Genomic DNA, 16,891 nt, shown 5'->3' with positions numbered 1-16,891 from the left:
TCTATCTATCTATCTATCTATCTATCTATCTATCTATCTCTTCAATCTATCTATCTATCTCTTCAATCTATCTATCTATCTATCTCTTCTATCTATCTATCTATCTATCTCTTCTATCTATCTATCTATCTATCTATCTATCTATCTATCTATCTATCTATCTATCTATCTATCTATCTATCTATCTATCTCTTCAATCTATCTATCTATCTATCTCTTCAATCTATCTATCTCTTCAATCTATCTATCTCTTCAATCTATCTATCTATCTATCTATCTATCTATCTATCTATCTATCTATCTATCTATCTATCTATCTATCTCTTCAATCTATCTATCTATCTATCTATCTATCTATCTATCTATCTATCTATCTATCTATCTATCTATCTATCTATCTATCTATCTATCTATCTATCTATCTATCTATCTATCTATCTATCTATCTATCTATCTATCTATCTATCTATCTATCTATCTATCTCTTCTATCTCTCTATCTATCTATCTATCTATCTATCTATCTATCTATCTATCTATCTATCTATCTATCTATCTATCTATCTATCTATCTATCTATCTATCTATCTATCTATCTATCTATCTCTTCAATCTATCTATCTATCTATCTATCTATCTATCTATCTATCTATCTATCTATCTATTCAATCTATCTATCTATCTCTTCAATCTATCTATCTATCTATCTATCTCTTCAATCTATCTATCTCTTCAATCTATCTATCTATCTATCTATCTATCTATCTATCTATCTATCTATCTATCTATCTATCTATCTATCTATCTATCTATCTATCTATCTATCTATCTATCTATCTATCTATCTATCTATCTATCTATCTATCTATCTCTTCAATCTATCTATCTCTTCAATCTATCTATCTATCTATCTATCTATCTATCTATCTATCTATCTATCTATCTATCTATCTATCTATCTATCTATCTATCTATCTATCTATCTATCTATCTATCTATCTATCTATCTATCTATCTATCTCTTCTATCTATCTATCTATCTATCTATCTATCTATCTATCTATCTATCTATCTATCTATCTATCTATCTATCTATCTATCTATCTATCTATCTATCTATCTATCTATCTATCTATCTATCTATCTATCTATCTATCTATCTATCTATCTATCTATCTATCTATCTATCTATCTATCTCTTCAATCTATCTATCTATCTCTTCAATCTATCTATCTATCTATCTCTTCTATCTATCTATCTATCTATCTCTTCTATCTATCTATCTATCTATCTATCTATCTATCTATCTATCTATCTATCTATCTATCTATCTCTTCAATCTATCTATCTATCTATCTATCTCTTCAATCTATCTATCTCTTCAATCTATCTATCTCTTCAATCTATCTATCTCTTCAATCTATCTATCTATCTATCTATCTATCTATCTATCTATCTATCTATCTATCTATCTATCTATCTATCTATCTATCTATCTATCTATCTATCTATCTATCTATCTATCTATCTATCTCTTCAATCTATCTATCTATCTATCTATCTATCTATCTATCTATCTATCTATCTATCTATCTATCTATCTATCTATCTATCTATCTATCTATCTATCTATCTATCTATCTATCTATCTCTTCAATCTATCTATCTATCTATCTATCTATCTATCTATCTATCTATCTATCTATCTATCTATCTATCTATCTATCTATCTATCTATCTATCTATCTATCTATCTATCTATCTATCTATCTATCTATCTATCTATCTATCTATCTATCTATCTATCTATCTATCTATCTATCTATCTATCTCTTCAATCTATCTATCTATCTATCTATCTATCTATCTATCTATCTATCTCTTCAATCTATCTATCTATCTATCTATCTATCTATCTATCTATCTATCTATCTATCTATCTATCTATCTATCTATCTATCTATCTATCTATCTATCTATCTATCTATCTATCTATCTATCTATCTATCTATCTCTTCAATCTATCTATCTATCTATCTATCTATCTATCTATCTCTTCAATCTATCTATCTATCTATCTCTTCAATCTATCTATCTATCTATCTCTTCTATCTATCTATCTATCTATCTATCTATCTATCTATCTATCTCTTCTATCTATCTATCTATCTATCTATCTATCTATCTATCTATCTATCTCTTCAATCTATCTATCTATCTATCTATCTATCTATCTATCTATCTATCTATCTATCTATCTATCTATCTATCTATCTATCTATCTATCTATCTATCTATCTATCTCTATCTATCTATCTATTCAATCTATCTATCTATCTCTATCTATCTATCTATCTATCTATCTATCTCTATCTATCTATCTATCTATCTATCTCTTCAATCTATCTATCTATCTATCTATCTATCTATCTATCTATCTATCTATCCATCTATCTATCTATCTATCTATCTATCTATCTATCTCTTCAATCTATCTATCTATCTATCTCTTCTATCTATCTATCTATCTATCTATCTATCTATCTATCTATCTATCTATCTATCTATCTCTTCAATCTATCTATCTATCTATCTATCTATCTATCTATCTATCTCTTCAATCTATCTATCTATCTATCTATCTATCTATCTATCTATCTATCTATCTATCTATCTATCTATCTATCTATCTATCTATCTATCTATCTATCTATCTATCTATCTATCTATCTATCTATCTATCTATCTATCTATCTATCTATCTCTTCAATCTATCTCTTCAATCTATCTATCAATCTATCTATCTATCTATCTATCTATCTATCTATCTATCTATCTATCTATCTATCTATCTATCTATCTATCTATCTATCTATCTATCTATCTATCTATCTCTTCAATCTATCTATCTATCTATCTCTTCAATCTATCTATCTATCTATCTCTTCAATCTATCTATCTATCTATCTCTTCAATCTATCTATCTATCTATCTCTTCAATCTATCTATCTATCTATCTATCTATCTATCTATCTCTATCTATCTATCTATTCTATCTATCTATCTATCTCTTCAATCTATCTATCTATCTATCTATCTCTTCAATCTATCTATCTATCTATCTCTTCAACCTATCTATCTATCTATCTCTTCAACCTATCTATCTATCTATCTCTTCTATCTATCTATCTCTTCTATCTATCTATCTCTTCTATCTATCTATCTCTTCTATCTATCTATCTCTTCTATCTATCTATCTATCTCTTCTATCTATCTATCTCTTCATATGGAGGTCAGGGCCATTAACACTTCCTGTGTTCTGCATTCTTTTTGTTATAGTAAAAAAAGTTAGCACAAGGTTCTCTGTGTTATTTTATGTTTATATTGGACCTCAAGAACATTTTTTTTCTTAACATGAAATAACTGCTTGCTGTGTAAAAGAGCAAACAGGCAGCGTGTCTGAGTGGGCTTATGCCAACATCCTCTAAAATGTTTTATCTCTCCTTAAATTTTGCCGTCAGTAATTGCGAGGTGATGAAGGTAGTGATGTCATGGGGGGAAGCGTTACTGGGACAGTAGTGGGGGAAGGAGAGAAGGTCTCTGTCCCACTGTGAGACCACATTCTTGGCTCTGCGTAGGTAAGAGGTGGATCCCATTAGCATTTCTGCTGATAAGAATATCTGCCAAGAACAGCCTCCTGCAGAATCTCTGATGGTCTAAAAGACTTTAAGCCTCATTGTAGACTGATTAGCAGACCAGCGGGAAATCTGTACACTTTATTAGCATTTTCTGCGCTGATTTTGAATTCTGGAATGGATTTAAACACGCTAAATTTTGGTAAATGAAACAGGAAATACTGTGGTATTGATAGCTAAAAGCACGATTAGGCAAAAATATGTATTATAAAATGGTTGTTCTGATCTAATTGGTCAATAGTGTATTCAAACTGCAATATAATCCGCAATGCAGTTTAAATGCTAAATACCCATAGCAGATTGTTATTTCTTTGCTTACAATCTTAAGAATTAAGGTTCCAAAGGGGGGTTTCACAGAAAAAAAACGTTTCTAAAAGGAACTTTTTTTTCTTATTCTGAAGAATATTTTAAATGTCCACTAGAATGTTTTGTGCATTTGAAAGTTCCATGGATGTTAAAGATTCTTCATGGAACCACCGATGCCAATAAATAACCTTTATTTTTAAGAGTGTGGCAATGTTTTGTCACCAATTGTGGTAACAGTTGAAATTAGTCAACATTAATGCGTAAACTAACAATGAGCAATACATTTGTTATTAATCGTAATATTTTTTTAATCTGTTAATGTCAATTAATGAAATATTCAACTATTCAACTATTTTCTAATTAATATTTTTTTTGATATATTTCAATTTGTAGAAAACCAATATGGCACTAATTTCCATGCTATATTGTGAAAGTAGTCACAACTAAAGGGACATAACATCCCCAGTATAGCACAGCCTTTCTTACCTTATAGAACGTGTAGGTTTCATTTTTTTTGGAAATCTGCAGATCTTTCTGTAAAGTTTTGCCGTTGCAGTTTTCGTGTGGGCCTGCTTATTAGCAAAGCTGCTTCTCTATCGCAGCTCCAGAGACTTCACCAGGGTCATGACGTGTTTTACATAACAAGGACGTTTTGATGGTAAAGGCAATTCATCAAGCATTACTTTCTGCTCCCAGAAGCCATAACAGCACAGAGCGAAGAGAGAAAAATGACTTGTTTTTCTTCTTCAGGACTCTTATCAGGATTGTACAATGTAATCCTCATTTTATCTAAACAGATCCATTCTCCTTCCACTTTATTTGTAGGATCAGATAACATGTCCTCAATGTGTTCCAAACGGGAGCTTTCCAAAAGATAGAGGAATTTGGGTCACATTTTATAATAACTCCACTCATGCGCTACTCTAATCTGTAGATTCAAAATAACCCCCTAATGCTGTAATAACCCTTTATCTAATTATGGCTTTTATTCTTCATATGTGATAGTTTGAATAAGCACAACTGTAGAAACACATCTGGGCAGGGTTAGCAGGGACAGTTTGCCATCACTGGAAGGTCCGGGCAGTGGAGAGAATCAGAGGGACAGAAAAGCATTTAAATGTTTAAAACAACCTATGCATGAACTTCTTTGTTCATAATATGCATGTTGATAAATGTACGTTAAGTGCATCTCCTGGCCTTTTCAGTCACCTGGATCAACATATTTTGTTGATATTGGAATAACATTCCTGTCTGAAAAATTAGCCCTAACCCTATCCCTACCCCTAAACATAACCTTACCCATAAGTTATCCCTAAAATCAGAGGGAAATGATTGGTGAATAAAACTGATGTAGACGCCCAAAACCCTGGTTGTAAGCCTAAACTTGACATAAACTTGTCCCTCAATTCTGATTGGTTGATTGGAATAACAAAGATGTTGATCCCGGAACATGTTGTACTTGGTGAAATCACGTTCACCGCCCTTTTACATGATCGTTTATTAAACATTTGGTAAGATACGAGTGTAGTACTCCCATTTAACACATTTTACTTAAAGGGACAATGTGTACTTTTTTATGTATTTTATTATTTAAAATCAATATTTTTATTCATAAGTATGTCCTCAATGGTGTACAAATACCTCTGCCAATTATCTGACTTATCCTCGTAAACGAAGAATTTATTATCTTTATATACATGGGACGGGTAGGTCCATGGAGGCTTACGTGTAATACCGCCATCTTGAAAAACTATAATAGCAGAGAGGGACAAAAAGTACTAGGCCAACGCGTTTCCACAACGCGTTTTCGTTCAGAGCCAGCGTGACGTAACTGAACGCAGCAGAAACGGAGGAGCAGATCAGTGAGAGGCGCTTGTCACTGCCCCGGCAATTTTAAAAGGCTGCATTGCAAATCCTTGTCGCCAGAAAAGTCCAAAATAGATTGTAAAAGGAAACGTGACCGGAGATTACAAAAAACGCGAGTTAATGTCGGGATAGCTTTTTCCAGGTGGATAGAGCTAATGCAGGAGAAAGATTTCAAAAGAGACGCTGAAGTTGCCTTCTTTCTTCTCGACAGGTAAGTCAATGTTACAGTCTTAATTACAAGCTTTTTTTCATTGTTTGGTTGTGTACTTTATTTTATAGACAGATGAACATTTATAGTTAAAAGTTGTGTAGTCAATGTCCCTTTAAATGTGAAGTGAGTAATTTCTGGTCCATTAACGCCACATTCCCCTGCCATTAGTTGGACAAACAGATAGTCATGCAATTATTTGAGCCACTGGGCTGGTTGGGCTGTGTTGTTTTAATAGTGTTTCTGTACGATTATCATATTTAATATAATGTTTTGAATTAACTTTTTTTTATATTTTCATGTACATATATACACTCACCGGCCACTTTATTAGGTACACCTGTCCAACTGCTCGTTAACACTTAATTTCTAAGCAGCCAATCACATGGCGGCAACTCAGTGCATTTAGGCATGTAGACATGGTCAAGACAATCTCCTGCAGTTCAAACCAAGCATCAGTATGGGGAAGAAAGTTGATTTGAGTGACTTTGAACGTGGCATGATTGTTGGTGCCAGAAGGGCTGGTCTGAGTATTTCAGAAACTGCTAATCTACTGGGATTTTCACGCACAACCATCTCTAGGGTTTACAGAGAATGGTCCGAAAAAGAAAAAACATCCAGTGAGCGGCAGTTCTGTGGGCGGAAATGCCTTGTTGATGCCAGAGGTCAGAGGAGAATGGCCAGACTGGTTCGAGCTGATAGAAGGGCAACAGTGACTGAAATAACCACTCGTTACAACCGAGGTATGCAGCAAAGCATTTGTGAAGCCACAACACGCACAACCTTAAGGCGGATGGGCTACAACAGCAGAAGACTCCACCGGGTACCACTCATCTCCACTACAAATAGGAAAAAGAGGCTACAATTTGCAAGAGCTCACCAAAATTGAACAGTTGAAGACTGGAAAAATGTTGCCTGGTCTGATGAGTCTCGATTTCTGTTGAGACATTCAGATGTTAGAGTCAGAATTTGGCGTAAACAGAATGAGAACATGGAACCATCATGCCTTGTTACCACTGTGCAGGCTGGTGGTGGTGGTGTAATGGTGTGGGGGATGTTTTCCTGGCACACTTTAGGCCCCTTAGTGCCAATTGGGCATCGTTTAAATGCCACGGCCTACCTGAGCATTGTTTCTGACCATGTCCATCCCTTTATGGCCACCATGTACCCATCCTCTGATGGCTACTTCCACCATGTCACAAAGCTCTAATCATTTCAAATTGGTTTCTTGAACATGACAATGAGTTCACTGTACTAAAATGGCCTCCACAGTCACCAGATCTCAACCCAATAGAGCATCTTTGGGATGTGGTGGAACGGGAGATTCGCATCATGGATGTGCAGCCGACAAATCTGCGGCAACTGTGTGATGCCATCATGTCAATATGGACCAAACTCCCTGAGGAATGCTTCCAGCACCTTGTTGAATCTATGCCACGAAGAATTGAGGCAGTTCTGAAGGCAAAAGGGGGTCCAACCCGTTACTAGCATGGGGTACCTAATAAAGTGGCCGGTGAGTGTATATTCTATTTAGCTTTAAGTTACTTTTTACTTTAAGTAAAAATTACTTTGTTACTTAAACTTAAACTTAAACTTAGTTCAAGTTAGTTAGTTAATCTAATATTTGTTTTCTTTCAGCTTTATTTCAATTACCGAAAATTATATTTAATAGGTTGTTAAAGTCCCCCTGTAGTTAATTATTTTATCCCTTAAAACTCATATTTGGTCACCAAAATAACATATTTAATCGTTTTTTCCAGGAAAACTATTTCTTCATGTCATTCAAATTGCTTGAATCTATACACTCTTGCCTCATTTAGTATACGCGGTTCTATGAATATGCAAAATAGCCCCGCCTCCAATCACTCACACAAGCTCAGAGCAAGGGGGTAATCCATCGACCGGAAGTTGAAGCCGGCCGGGTGCCGCCATCTTGTAGCAGAACTTCACTTGCGTTAGCATTTCCATTGACTACCATTCATTTTGGCGTCACTTTGACAGCGAATAACTTTACATCTGAGGCGTTTAAAGACTCCATTTGTCCATTATTTATTTCTAAAGAAACACGACAATGTATAAAGGGCTCCATTACCTTCTATGTTACATTATGGCCCCGTAGAAACAGTTTTTGTAAAAATAGGCTAACGATTGCGTCATAACCACTCGACTCTCTGTCGCACTGTACAGAAATTACCGTACAGACATGGAGGAGAAGCTCGCAGGCAATCGGGGGGACGTCCCGTCAAGGGAGAAGCCCATAGATAATGAGTCCATAAAAGCAACGGAATACTTACTCCTGCTCACTCACGCCAAAGAACTCTTTGCTCAAGTTCCCCGTCTCTGCAAGATTAACGTTGGCAATTTTCACGCACAGCTACTAGAAGATTAACGTCTGTCAGACAGGTTGCTCACGTCATCAAGCTTAGTTTGAGTCGGTTTGAGTCTGCGCGTCAGGAACGGAAGTGCTCAAAAATCGCTAAAAATGGGCTTCAACTGTCTCAACTGAGTTCCAATGAGATGGCTCTGTCCACTTCTTATACTGTCTATGGCTCAGAGATCCACCCGTTTACGGTCGCACATTGTCATGATTGGTTACAAGGTAGTTAGTGACATTAGAAACACCAGTGATTTCAATCCGCGTTTTTGAGACAGTTTTAAGGAGAAAATACTTAGCAATGGTGTTGACTTATGACTTTGCACATGGTTTGTCTTAAAGCATGTTAAAAACACCAAATAGACATAAACAACATTAAAAACTTGATTTTCACCACAGGGGGACTTTAACAATAACAACACTGTCAGACAAACAGAGCAATGTTTTGATAGCACTACAGGATCACTCTCATATATAGCCTATACTTGTTTTTGAATATTTTTAAGTTGCAATAGAACAAAGTAATTCGTATTAAAACAGATAGGCCTACACAAATCAGCAGACTTACCCCTAAAATCGCTGGAATGTAATGTCTGCTTTTTATGAACTGTGATATTGAGGGGAACTTCAAAAGTGAAGTTGTGAAATGCATTTAGCTGAATGTGGGAACATATGTAGCATATACACTGCATATGTGCATGTGTTTTCCATGCTTTCAGCAATATGCACCATACTGACCATATAACCATGAAGAGTTAGTCATCCCTTCTTTGACCTTTGCTCTTTTTTTCTTCTTCTCTTGCACATGTTAGGGAATTTAACAACTATTGCCCCTGTCAAAATTCAGTTCATTCTCTTTCTCTCCTTTTTCAGGACCTCCCAGAAGTTTCAACAAATCTGTCACCTCATGTCCCCCAATACTCTGTAAGAATTGTTTGTTTATCCAAAAACAGATTTCATAAACTCCCTCAGCAAGGGTGAAAATATCAGGGACACTCTCTCAGAACAGATTTTCTTACATTTAGCTGTAAGCAATGATAAAGGTGAAGTGTGTAATTGCAGTGCTTCTGCAAATAATACAAACAATTGTTTTCAAAAAGGTCTCCCAAACACTCATTGGTTGAACAAACAGCCAATGTTTCATCAAACTGGGGTGCGTTTCCCGTATAGCGACGTACGTAACTCGCTGCTTACAGTAACTACCATTGTATGATGCATCTTTGAAGAAATCCACTAGCCTCCCGAAACCATATTGTCACAAATTGGTCGTTCAACCATGTTGGATAATGATGTCACGCAGGTGGTGGAGCAATAACTTCTTTTAAGCAATCTAAGATGTTTTGCTATAAATTACAGACATGTCATCTGAGGACTATTTCAAATTTTTCTCAGTTATTTGCTTTATTTCCAGATTCATAGGCTCATTCTTACGTAGGCCTAGAGCACGTTCGCACATGCGCACTCTTCAAAAACGGTGATTTAAATCAATTGACAAACTAAAAGACGTAAAGGACATTTGTATGTCTAATAAAAGATACTGATTGTACTGAATGTCAGCTTGCTTATTTGGCTCAAGAAATGGATTTATTAAAGGAGTAGTTCACTTTAAAATTAAAATTAGCCCATGATTTAGCCTACATTCTAGGTAGCCTATATGACTTTCTTCTTTCAGGTGAATACAATCACAGTTAGTCTATATTAAAAAATATAAAAAAAGTTTTATAATGGCAGTGGATTGCAACAATCGTAAACGAACCATCTTACACAAACTCATCGTTTTGCTTCAGAAGACCTTTATTAACCCACAGGAGCCATTTGAGGTTCGTTTACGATGGATGGATGCCCGTTTTTGAGCTTCAATCTGTTGGTTGCAATCCACTGTCATTATAACCACAGGTCGAGAGCTGTCGTTCCAACCACACAACTTTGCGATGATGTTTGCGAATGTTCGTTGCAACGATGTATCAATATAGATATTACAGTACAATATCGTATAAATTACAACAGAAGCAGACAAAAATGACAAAATACAGTAAAAATACAGTACAATACTGGTTTGTAGTTTACAGTACTGTTCGTGTGTACTGTAAATTGAATTACAGTACAGTTACTGTAAATCGAAATACAGTACCTTGCTGGCAACCTTGCTGCCAGTACTGTACTGTAAAAATACAAGAAAATTGTTAACAGTGTGGAACTATGGTTTTAGGAAACACCGACTCGTTGAACTATGCTGATAACGACGGAACTTGAGACCATAGTTGGCTAACAATGCTTTTGGGAAACCCCTGATTGGTCCAGTCCCATCTGGTAAAAGAGAAATTCATTTTAAAAGGAATTACTATTTTTGATTTAGAAAGGACGCATTAAATTGATAAAAAGTGACAATGTTTTAAAAATATGTCATTTTAAATAAATGCTGTCCTTTTGAAATTTTCATTCATCAAAGAATCGTATCACGGTTTCCACAAAAATATTAAGCAGCAAAACTGTTTATATTTTGAGAATAAGAAATATTTCTGTAACACTTTACTTAAAGCCTTTATGTATAATGCATTTTAAAAGTATTTTTAATGCATTAATTGTGCCTTTAATGCACCTTACAATGCATTGTGGTCTCATGAATAATTGTTATCACATATATACAGTTATATACCCTATACACATTTTTTATGCACCTTTAGAAAGTATAAAACATGACAAACGACCAATTTCAGATTTAACAAGGAATCTGTGAATGTTATAATATTTGTTTGTAAATGTTGGTTACAATTATTTGTGAAAAGATATGCATTGATATGAATACCTTTATAATGCATTACCCATAAAGGGTTTAAGTAAAGTCTTACTAAGGTTTCTCGAGGACCAGATCAGCATGATTTCTGAAGGATCATGTGACACTGAAGGCTGAAGTGGCTGCTGAAACCTCGGCTTTGCATCACAGGAATAAATGACATTTGAAAAATATATTCAAATAGAAAACACTAATTTTAAGCGTGAACAAATTAAAATTTGACTATTTTAATCATATGTGTTAATAAGCAGAAGAGACTTCTTTTAAAAACATAAAAAAATCTTACAATCCCCAAACTTTTGAGTGGCAGTAGATGCCGCAACTACATCATTATTCAGGAAACATCACCTTTAAGATGTAAAATAGAAAATCCTGTATAACCGAGTGATGCAGCTGGCTGGTCATTCATTGCCTCTCATTATCAAAAACAGAGTAAGGGAGAGAGACAAGTCTCTCTTTCACACTTATTAAAGGGTCTCTGTGGATTCTTCTCTATATGGAGGAAGGAGAGTGTGCTGTAACTATTGATAGGTACTGAAAGAAATGCACACCCAAACTGTGAGTCTCAGAGCAAAAATAAATAAATAAATAGTGACACACAAATGTAGTTAAAGAAACTTGATGATGTCCCAGGCCTCACACTGTGCTCCTTATCCACAGGCACAGCACATGTGCGCTTGCTATTATCACTCAGAGGGGAATTGTGTCTGAGGCAGCCTGAGACTCACACATTTAATAAGGCCGTGTGTATGTGTATGTGCAATAATATGCTTTGTCATGGTCATAAGGCTCTCACAAAAGTGAAAAAGGATTTGTCATGATATGCTTGATAGTCAGACAGCGCACTATGTGAGCTTCCACAAAGCTTTTAAAAACCACTACTTTATTTGTGTACTTTTTGTGCTGTAAGACATTACCAACTGTCCATAAACCCATTGCATTCCTCCATAATTGCTTCCATGACCTATAAATCTAAAGTTTATGAACAAATGTAAGCACTTTGTATAAAGTCAACCATAGAACTTGAAAAATCTTGTTGAAAAGTGATTTTTATTGCTAGCCTTCAAGTGCCGTTTAAATTGACTTCCTCATTGTTTCAAAAAAACTAGTAGGCCTATGTGCAATAAAAATTGTTATTTCAATAGTTTATTCACTCTTCAAATTCTTTTTGTTTGACCAAATAAAACCCTAGGCAGATTTTATCTCCGTTTTACTACAAAAAAAATCATGTCTTTTTTCAAAAAGGTTATTCAGTATTGAAACCTTTTTTCTCTTTAGGGTCAACAAAATGAATTAGTTAATGCTTAGTTAATTTAGGCAATGCAATTTCAAATATAACATATAAGAATGTTTAACTGCATTAAATTGTTTTATTTGTTTGTTTATGAATTAGATTAATACAATAAATTATACCCCCCAAAAAACTAACATTAAATAAGTAAAATTAAAAATGAGTAAAGTAAAAAAACAAAAACAATATCAACATCAAGTCAACATCGTGTTTCCTCAGTTCTCCTACTTTTTTGAGGTATTTAATGTGTTTTGGGGCGTCAAACAGAAAATGTGACGGTTAATACATGTGGTGTTCATCATTTTCCATTATCCAGAGTCTGGAGACCGTTAGAGCTCGTCGAAGTGTCCGCTGTCCGGCGCTCTCAGCGCGGTCACGCCCCGGCGGCTCGCCCGCCCGCGCTCACTTCAAAAGCTTCCTTTTACTCAGAGCGGCGTGACGTCATGAAGCGCGAGCCGGCGCTCTCGAGCAGATGAGATGAGGGAGCGCAACAGGCGAGCGCACATCGCGAGCTCACAACTACAATGACAACTTCCTGATGTATTAACAAAAAGTTTATTTTTATTTTTAAAACTTTTGTTTTAAGTCAGCATTGGGTCTCTTCTGTATTCTGTGTGTGGTGCTATGACTGACGACGAGATGATTTCATCACAACTCACTAGAGATTTTCTGAGGTGGAAATCTGTAGTTTGGACCCTGTGTAACCTGCTGATTCTGTGTGACTGCTACAATCTGGATGTGGAGCATCCTTTAGTTTTTAATGGAACCAATGGATCATTATTCGGATACTCGGTTCTGCTTCACCAGCATGCTGAGAACACATGGTAAGTGATTTAAACGTGTATGAGAAGTTTTTATGTTTTCAGTCAAGGGTGACTGAGCCAGTTTGAGAAATAAACTAATAGCCTATTTGCCAAATGAAATTGATTTTCAGGTTGATTTAGTTTATTTCTCACTAGGTTATGTTTTCTATTTAATGTCAAGTACTTAAGTTGAATCAAATAAATAATATAGTGAATAATTATGGAATTCACCTTTGCACTCAACATTAAACGTCAGCTAGCATATGTTTAATACATTTGTCCAGTGACTGTCTGACACAGTATGCAGCTAATCACTGTTTCAAGAGCTGTTGAGAGTGGTTCTTCACATTCACATTATTAATAGTTTTTAATTCAAAGTCAAATTCTGAAATGATGAACTAACCAAGATGTGCCTTAGTGGAATATTGTGAAAAGGTATCAAATGTTGCAGAAGAACTGTATATCTCACATGAGCATATCTGTGACAGTTTCTTTTGTCCCGAGCCCTGGTTAATATCTGACCCTGAATTCATATTGTAGAATGCTAATTATCTGTAATTATCTGCTTTTTTTGATCAATTAATAATTCAGAGACTATATATTTGTACTTAAAATCATTTGTCACACTGCAGGACTATTTATAATGAATCATTCCTTGTAAAATCTTGATGTTGGTTACAAATGGTCACTAAAGACATTTTATGCTTAAACTATCCAGCTTCAAGTGGTAGACTGTATTTATTGTCATATTTATTGTTAAGGCTGATAGTTGGAGCGCCTGTGGCTGATTCCAGCTTTTATCCTCATACCAAAAATCCTGGAGCCATCTACAACTGCAGTGTGTTGACCTCCCAATGTGAGCAGCTCCATGTTGGTAGGTCTTCCCTCTCTTACCTTCAGAAGTTCAGCTTTTGTTGATTGTTGTCTTTTTCTGAATGGCAGAGGTTCGTTTTAAACAATGTTCTTGTTGAAGTTGATGTGGGATCCAAAAGTTAACCAAAGCTTAACAATCCCATTTAAACCCAGAAAAAACCCAAACCCAAAAAGTTTTAGTATTTTATTAATTTCAGATATTTTTGCTTCAATTGAAGCACGAGATTCCCTTTGAATCGTTCTAAAATCATGTTGGAGAACATACTGTAATCATCATGTTTTGTTCATGTCTGCTGACCTAAAGTCATTAAAGCAAAAGGTGGATGAACCAAATTACAAAACAAAGACATTCTGAAATTTCCAATTTAACTTTTCACTGATTTTATAACTCTCATAATATAATGAAAACATGCACAAAATAAGCATTTCCATGTGTAGACTCAGACAATAAATAAATCATTTAATGACATTTTATAATATTTGAATGTACTTGAACATTTTACTTAGTGTAACAATGCTCATTGGGGTTTCTCCCTCTTCTTTGTCCTTCTGTTTGTTGTAGACTAACTCAGAACAGTTGAGCATTTCCATTTGGCCACGTTATACTGTTTAGACTTCACACTTCTGAATTCGCTCTGACTGAACTCGTGTGCTTACTAGACCCCTGGCTGTGAATACGTCCTGTGAATGAATTCCCCACGAGGGTTGACCAGACTTTGGAGAGTTTCCTCCTGTCAGGAAGAGGATGCTTATACTCCCTGCCCGAAACAAGGGATGGGGGGATAGTCATCTTTGTAGGTCAAGCTACAAGATATATATAGCACGCAAATAAAATGCCATTAAACAAATTATTTCCAAGCCATTCTGGGCTGGAGTACAACCAATTTCCATAATTGTGTTCAGTTGATGTGTCTGAAAAGGTTTCATTATTAGTGACATTTGCTAAGACGAGTATCACTATTTTTATTGCTCATACTTGAACAAGTATGAAAAACCCTTAGCCATAAGTATCAAATTTAGCATGTAATCCACATTGCACTCTTTGTTCTTTAAACATGAATCGATTTATTGAGGAGTCCCCTGTTTCCCCTGGTGAACGATAAAATGGCTAAAAATATATATATAATAGACTTGTATTGAGAGCCATATTGAGGGACCAGATTTGGCTTTTTTTTATTTGGGCCAGTATGCAACCCCCTATCAACCACAGGCTAAAACCGCTCAAAATACCTTAGCAACCACATGCAAAACCCTGGCAACCATCAACAAGACCACACTGAGAAAACCACACCACACAAAACCACACACATTTTCCTCAAATTGGCAACATTTGTTCCTCAGAAAATTTCCAGATCTAGTTGCTGTTAACAATCTTAAAGGCCTGTTCACACTAAGAATGATTACTATAAATATAACTATTATGATAACTATATTAGTGTCCAAACCAGTCGTCTGCCACTTTAAATGCTCGAGCTCTATAAAGTAGGATGGATTCTGATTGGCTGTCAATGTTTTTTATTGTTCATTAATTGGAAAGAAAAATCATTCTGAAAGTGATTCCGATAATATTGTTTCTCTGTGCCGTCCTGTTATCGTTATAGTTGTGGTATGGACTCTGCTATTCTTTTATATATAGAATGATTTTTAGAACTTTATCGTTATCTTTATATTTATCGTCCTTGATGAACGGGTCTTGATGTTAGAATTAACAGTTTAATAATATGGTTTGTAATAACAAGAGTTCAAAAGGGCAAAGCTTATGCTTTATCTCCAGTTCCCTTATGTCTCAGAAAAGCACAGTATTTTCTTTTTCATCACTACATGATACTTTTAAAGCTATTTATTGCCTTCTGTTTGAAAGTTTCACCACAAGCTTCTCATCCTGTGTTGTTTGGTGTGTGAACCAGAGGTGTGAATTTGCTTAAGGTGAAAAACATTTGTACTGCATCTGCATGTATAACATCTCTGCATCTCTAACATGTTGCACAATTTCCTCTAAGTAAACGTTTTGGATTGATTGTATTTTAATTTGGGCACATTGCACTGAATGATTTCAGGAGATGTACAGCGCTGTGGAAAACACTGTTTGGCAGAGAATGATAACCAGTGGCTGGGTGTAAGTCTGTCCCGGCAGCCCTCAAAAGGCCATGTTTTGGTATGTCTTTTAGTCTAACTGTCAAAGCATACATTCTTAATTGTGCTACCTTGTGAGTAAATGCATAACTATGATTAATAATTTTAAATGGAAAATCTCCTGTTTACTTCTAAGGTTCATAGAGAAGGTGCAAAATGTTAATAAACTAAATTGTTTTGGAGCAAACAATACAATTATTGGTGGACCTCAGTCTTATTCCTTAGTGTCTTAATGTATATTATAGTTTGCATTGTCTGTTTTTGTTATATTGATGTTGTAGGAAGACTTATAAGGCAACCTTGAGTGTCATGAAAGGCGCCAATAAATTATAAATGAATGAATGAATGAATGACCACATGTAATATGTATGATGAGTAAATGGGTGATTACTCTATGCTGGTTTAAATTTAGGCATGTGGACATCGGTGGAAGAATATCTACTACTCTAGTAAAGACAATCAGAACAAGCTTCCGCATGGTATTTGCTTCAGATTCAGCCCAGACTTGAAACACGTCACTCGTATTATCCCCTGCTATAAAGGTACAC

General features: G+C 35.1%; 1 protein-coding gene across 2 annotated transcripts in view; it reads left to right on the top strand.

Moving 5' to 3' along the window:
* Positions 1-16,891, top strand: part of itga4 (integrin alpha 4) — a 62,871-nt gene that overhangs the window by 25,938 nt on the left and 20,042 nt on the right. The window contains exons 2-5 of one of the 2 annotated variants that reach the window (XM_056265643.1): positions 12,851-13,358; positions 14,099-14,211; positions 16,268-16,365; positions 16,756-16,885. In XM_056265643.1, the coding sequence (XP_056121618.1) occupies positions 13,159-13,358; positions 14,099-14,211; positions 16,268-16,365; positions 16,756-16,885 (541 nt within the window). In that variant the 5' untranslated portion in view covers positions 12,851-13,158. Of the gene's footprint in view, positions 1-12,850; positions 13,359-14,098; positions 14,212-16,267; positions 16,366-16,755; positions 16,886-16,891 lie in introns of those variants that run through there. The other variant, XM_056265644.1, reaches the window with a different exon arrangement.

Source organism: Rhinichthys klamathensis, unplaced genomic scaffold (genome assembly GCF_029890125.1).
Source record: "Rhinichthys klamathensis goyatoka isolate OS25496 unplaced genomic scaffold, OSU_Roscu_1.1 h1tg000237l_1, whole genome shotgun sequence".
In the NCBI taxonomy this organism is placed as follows: domain Eukaryota; kingdom Metazoa; phylum Chordata; class Actinopteri; order Cypriniformes; family Leuciscidae; genus Rhinichthys; species Rhinichthys klamathensis.
The sequence above is the reverse complement of the archived record's forward strand: the minus strand, read 5'-3'. Positions and strand labels throughout refer to the sequence as shown.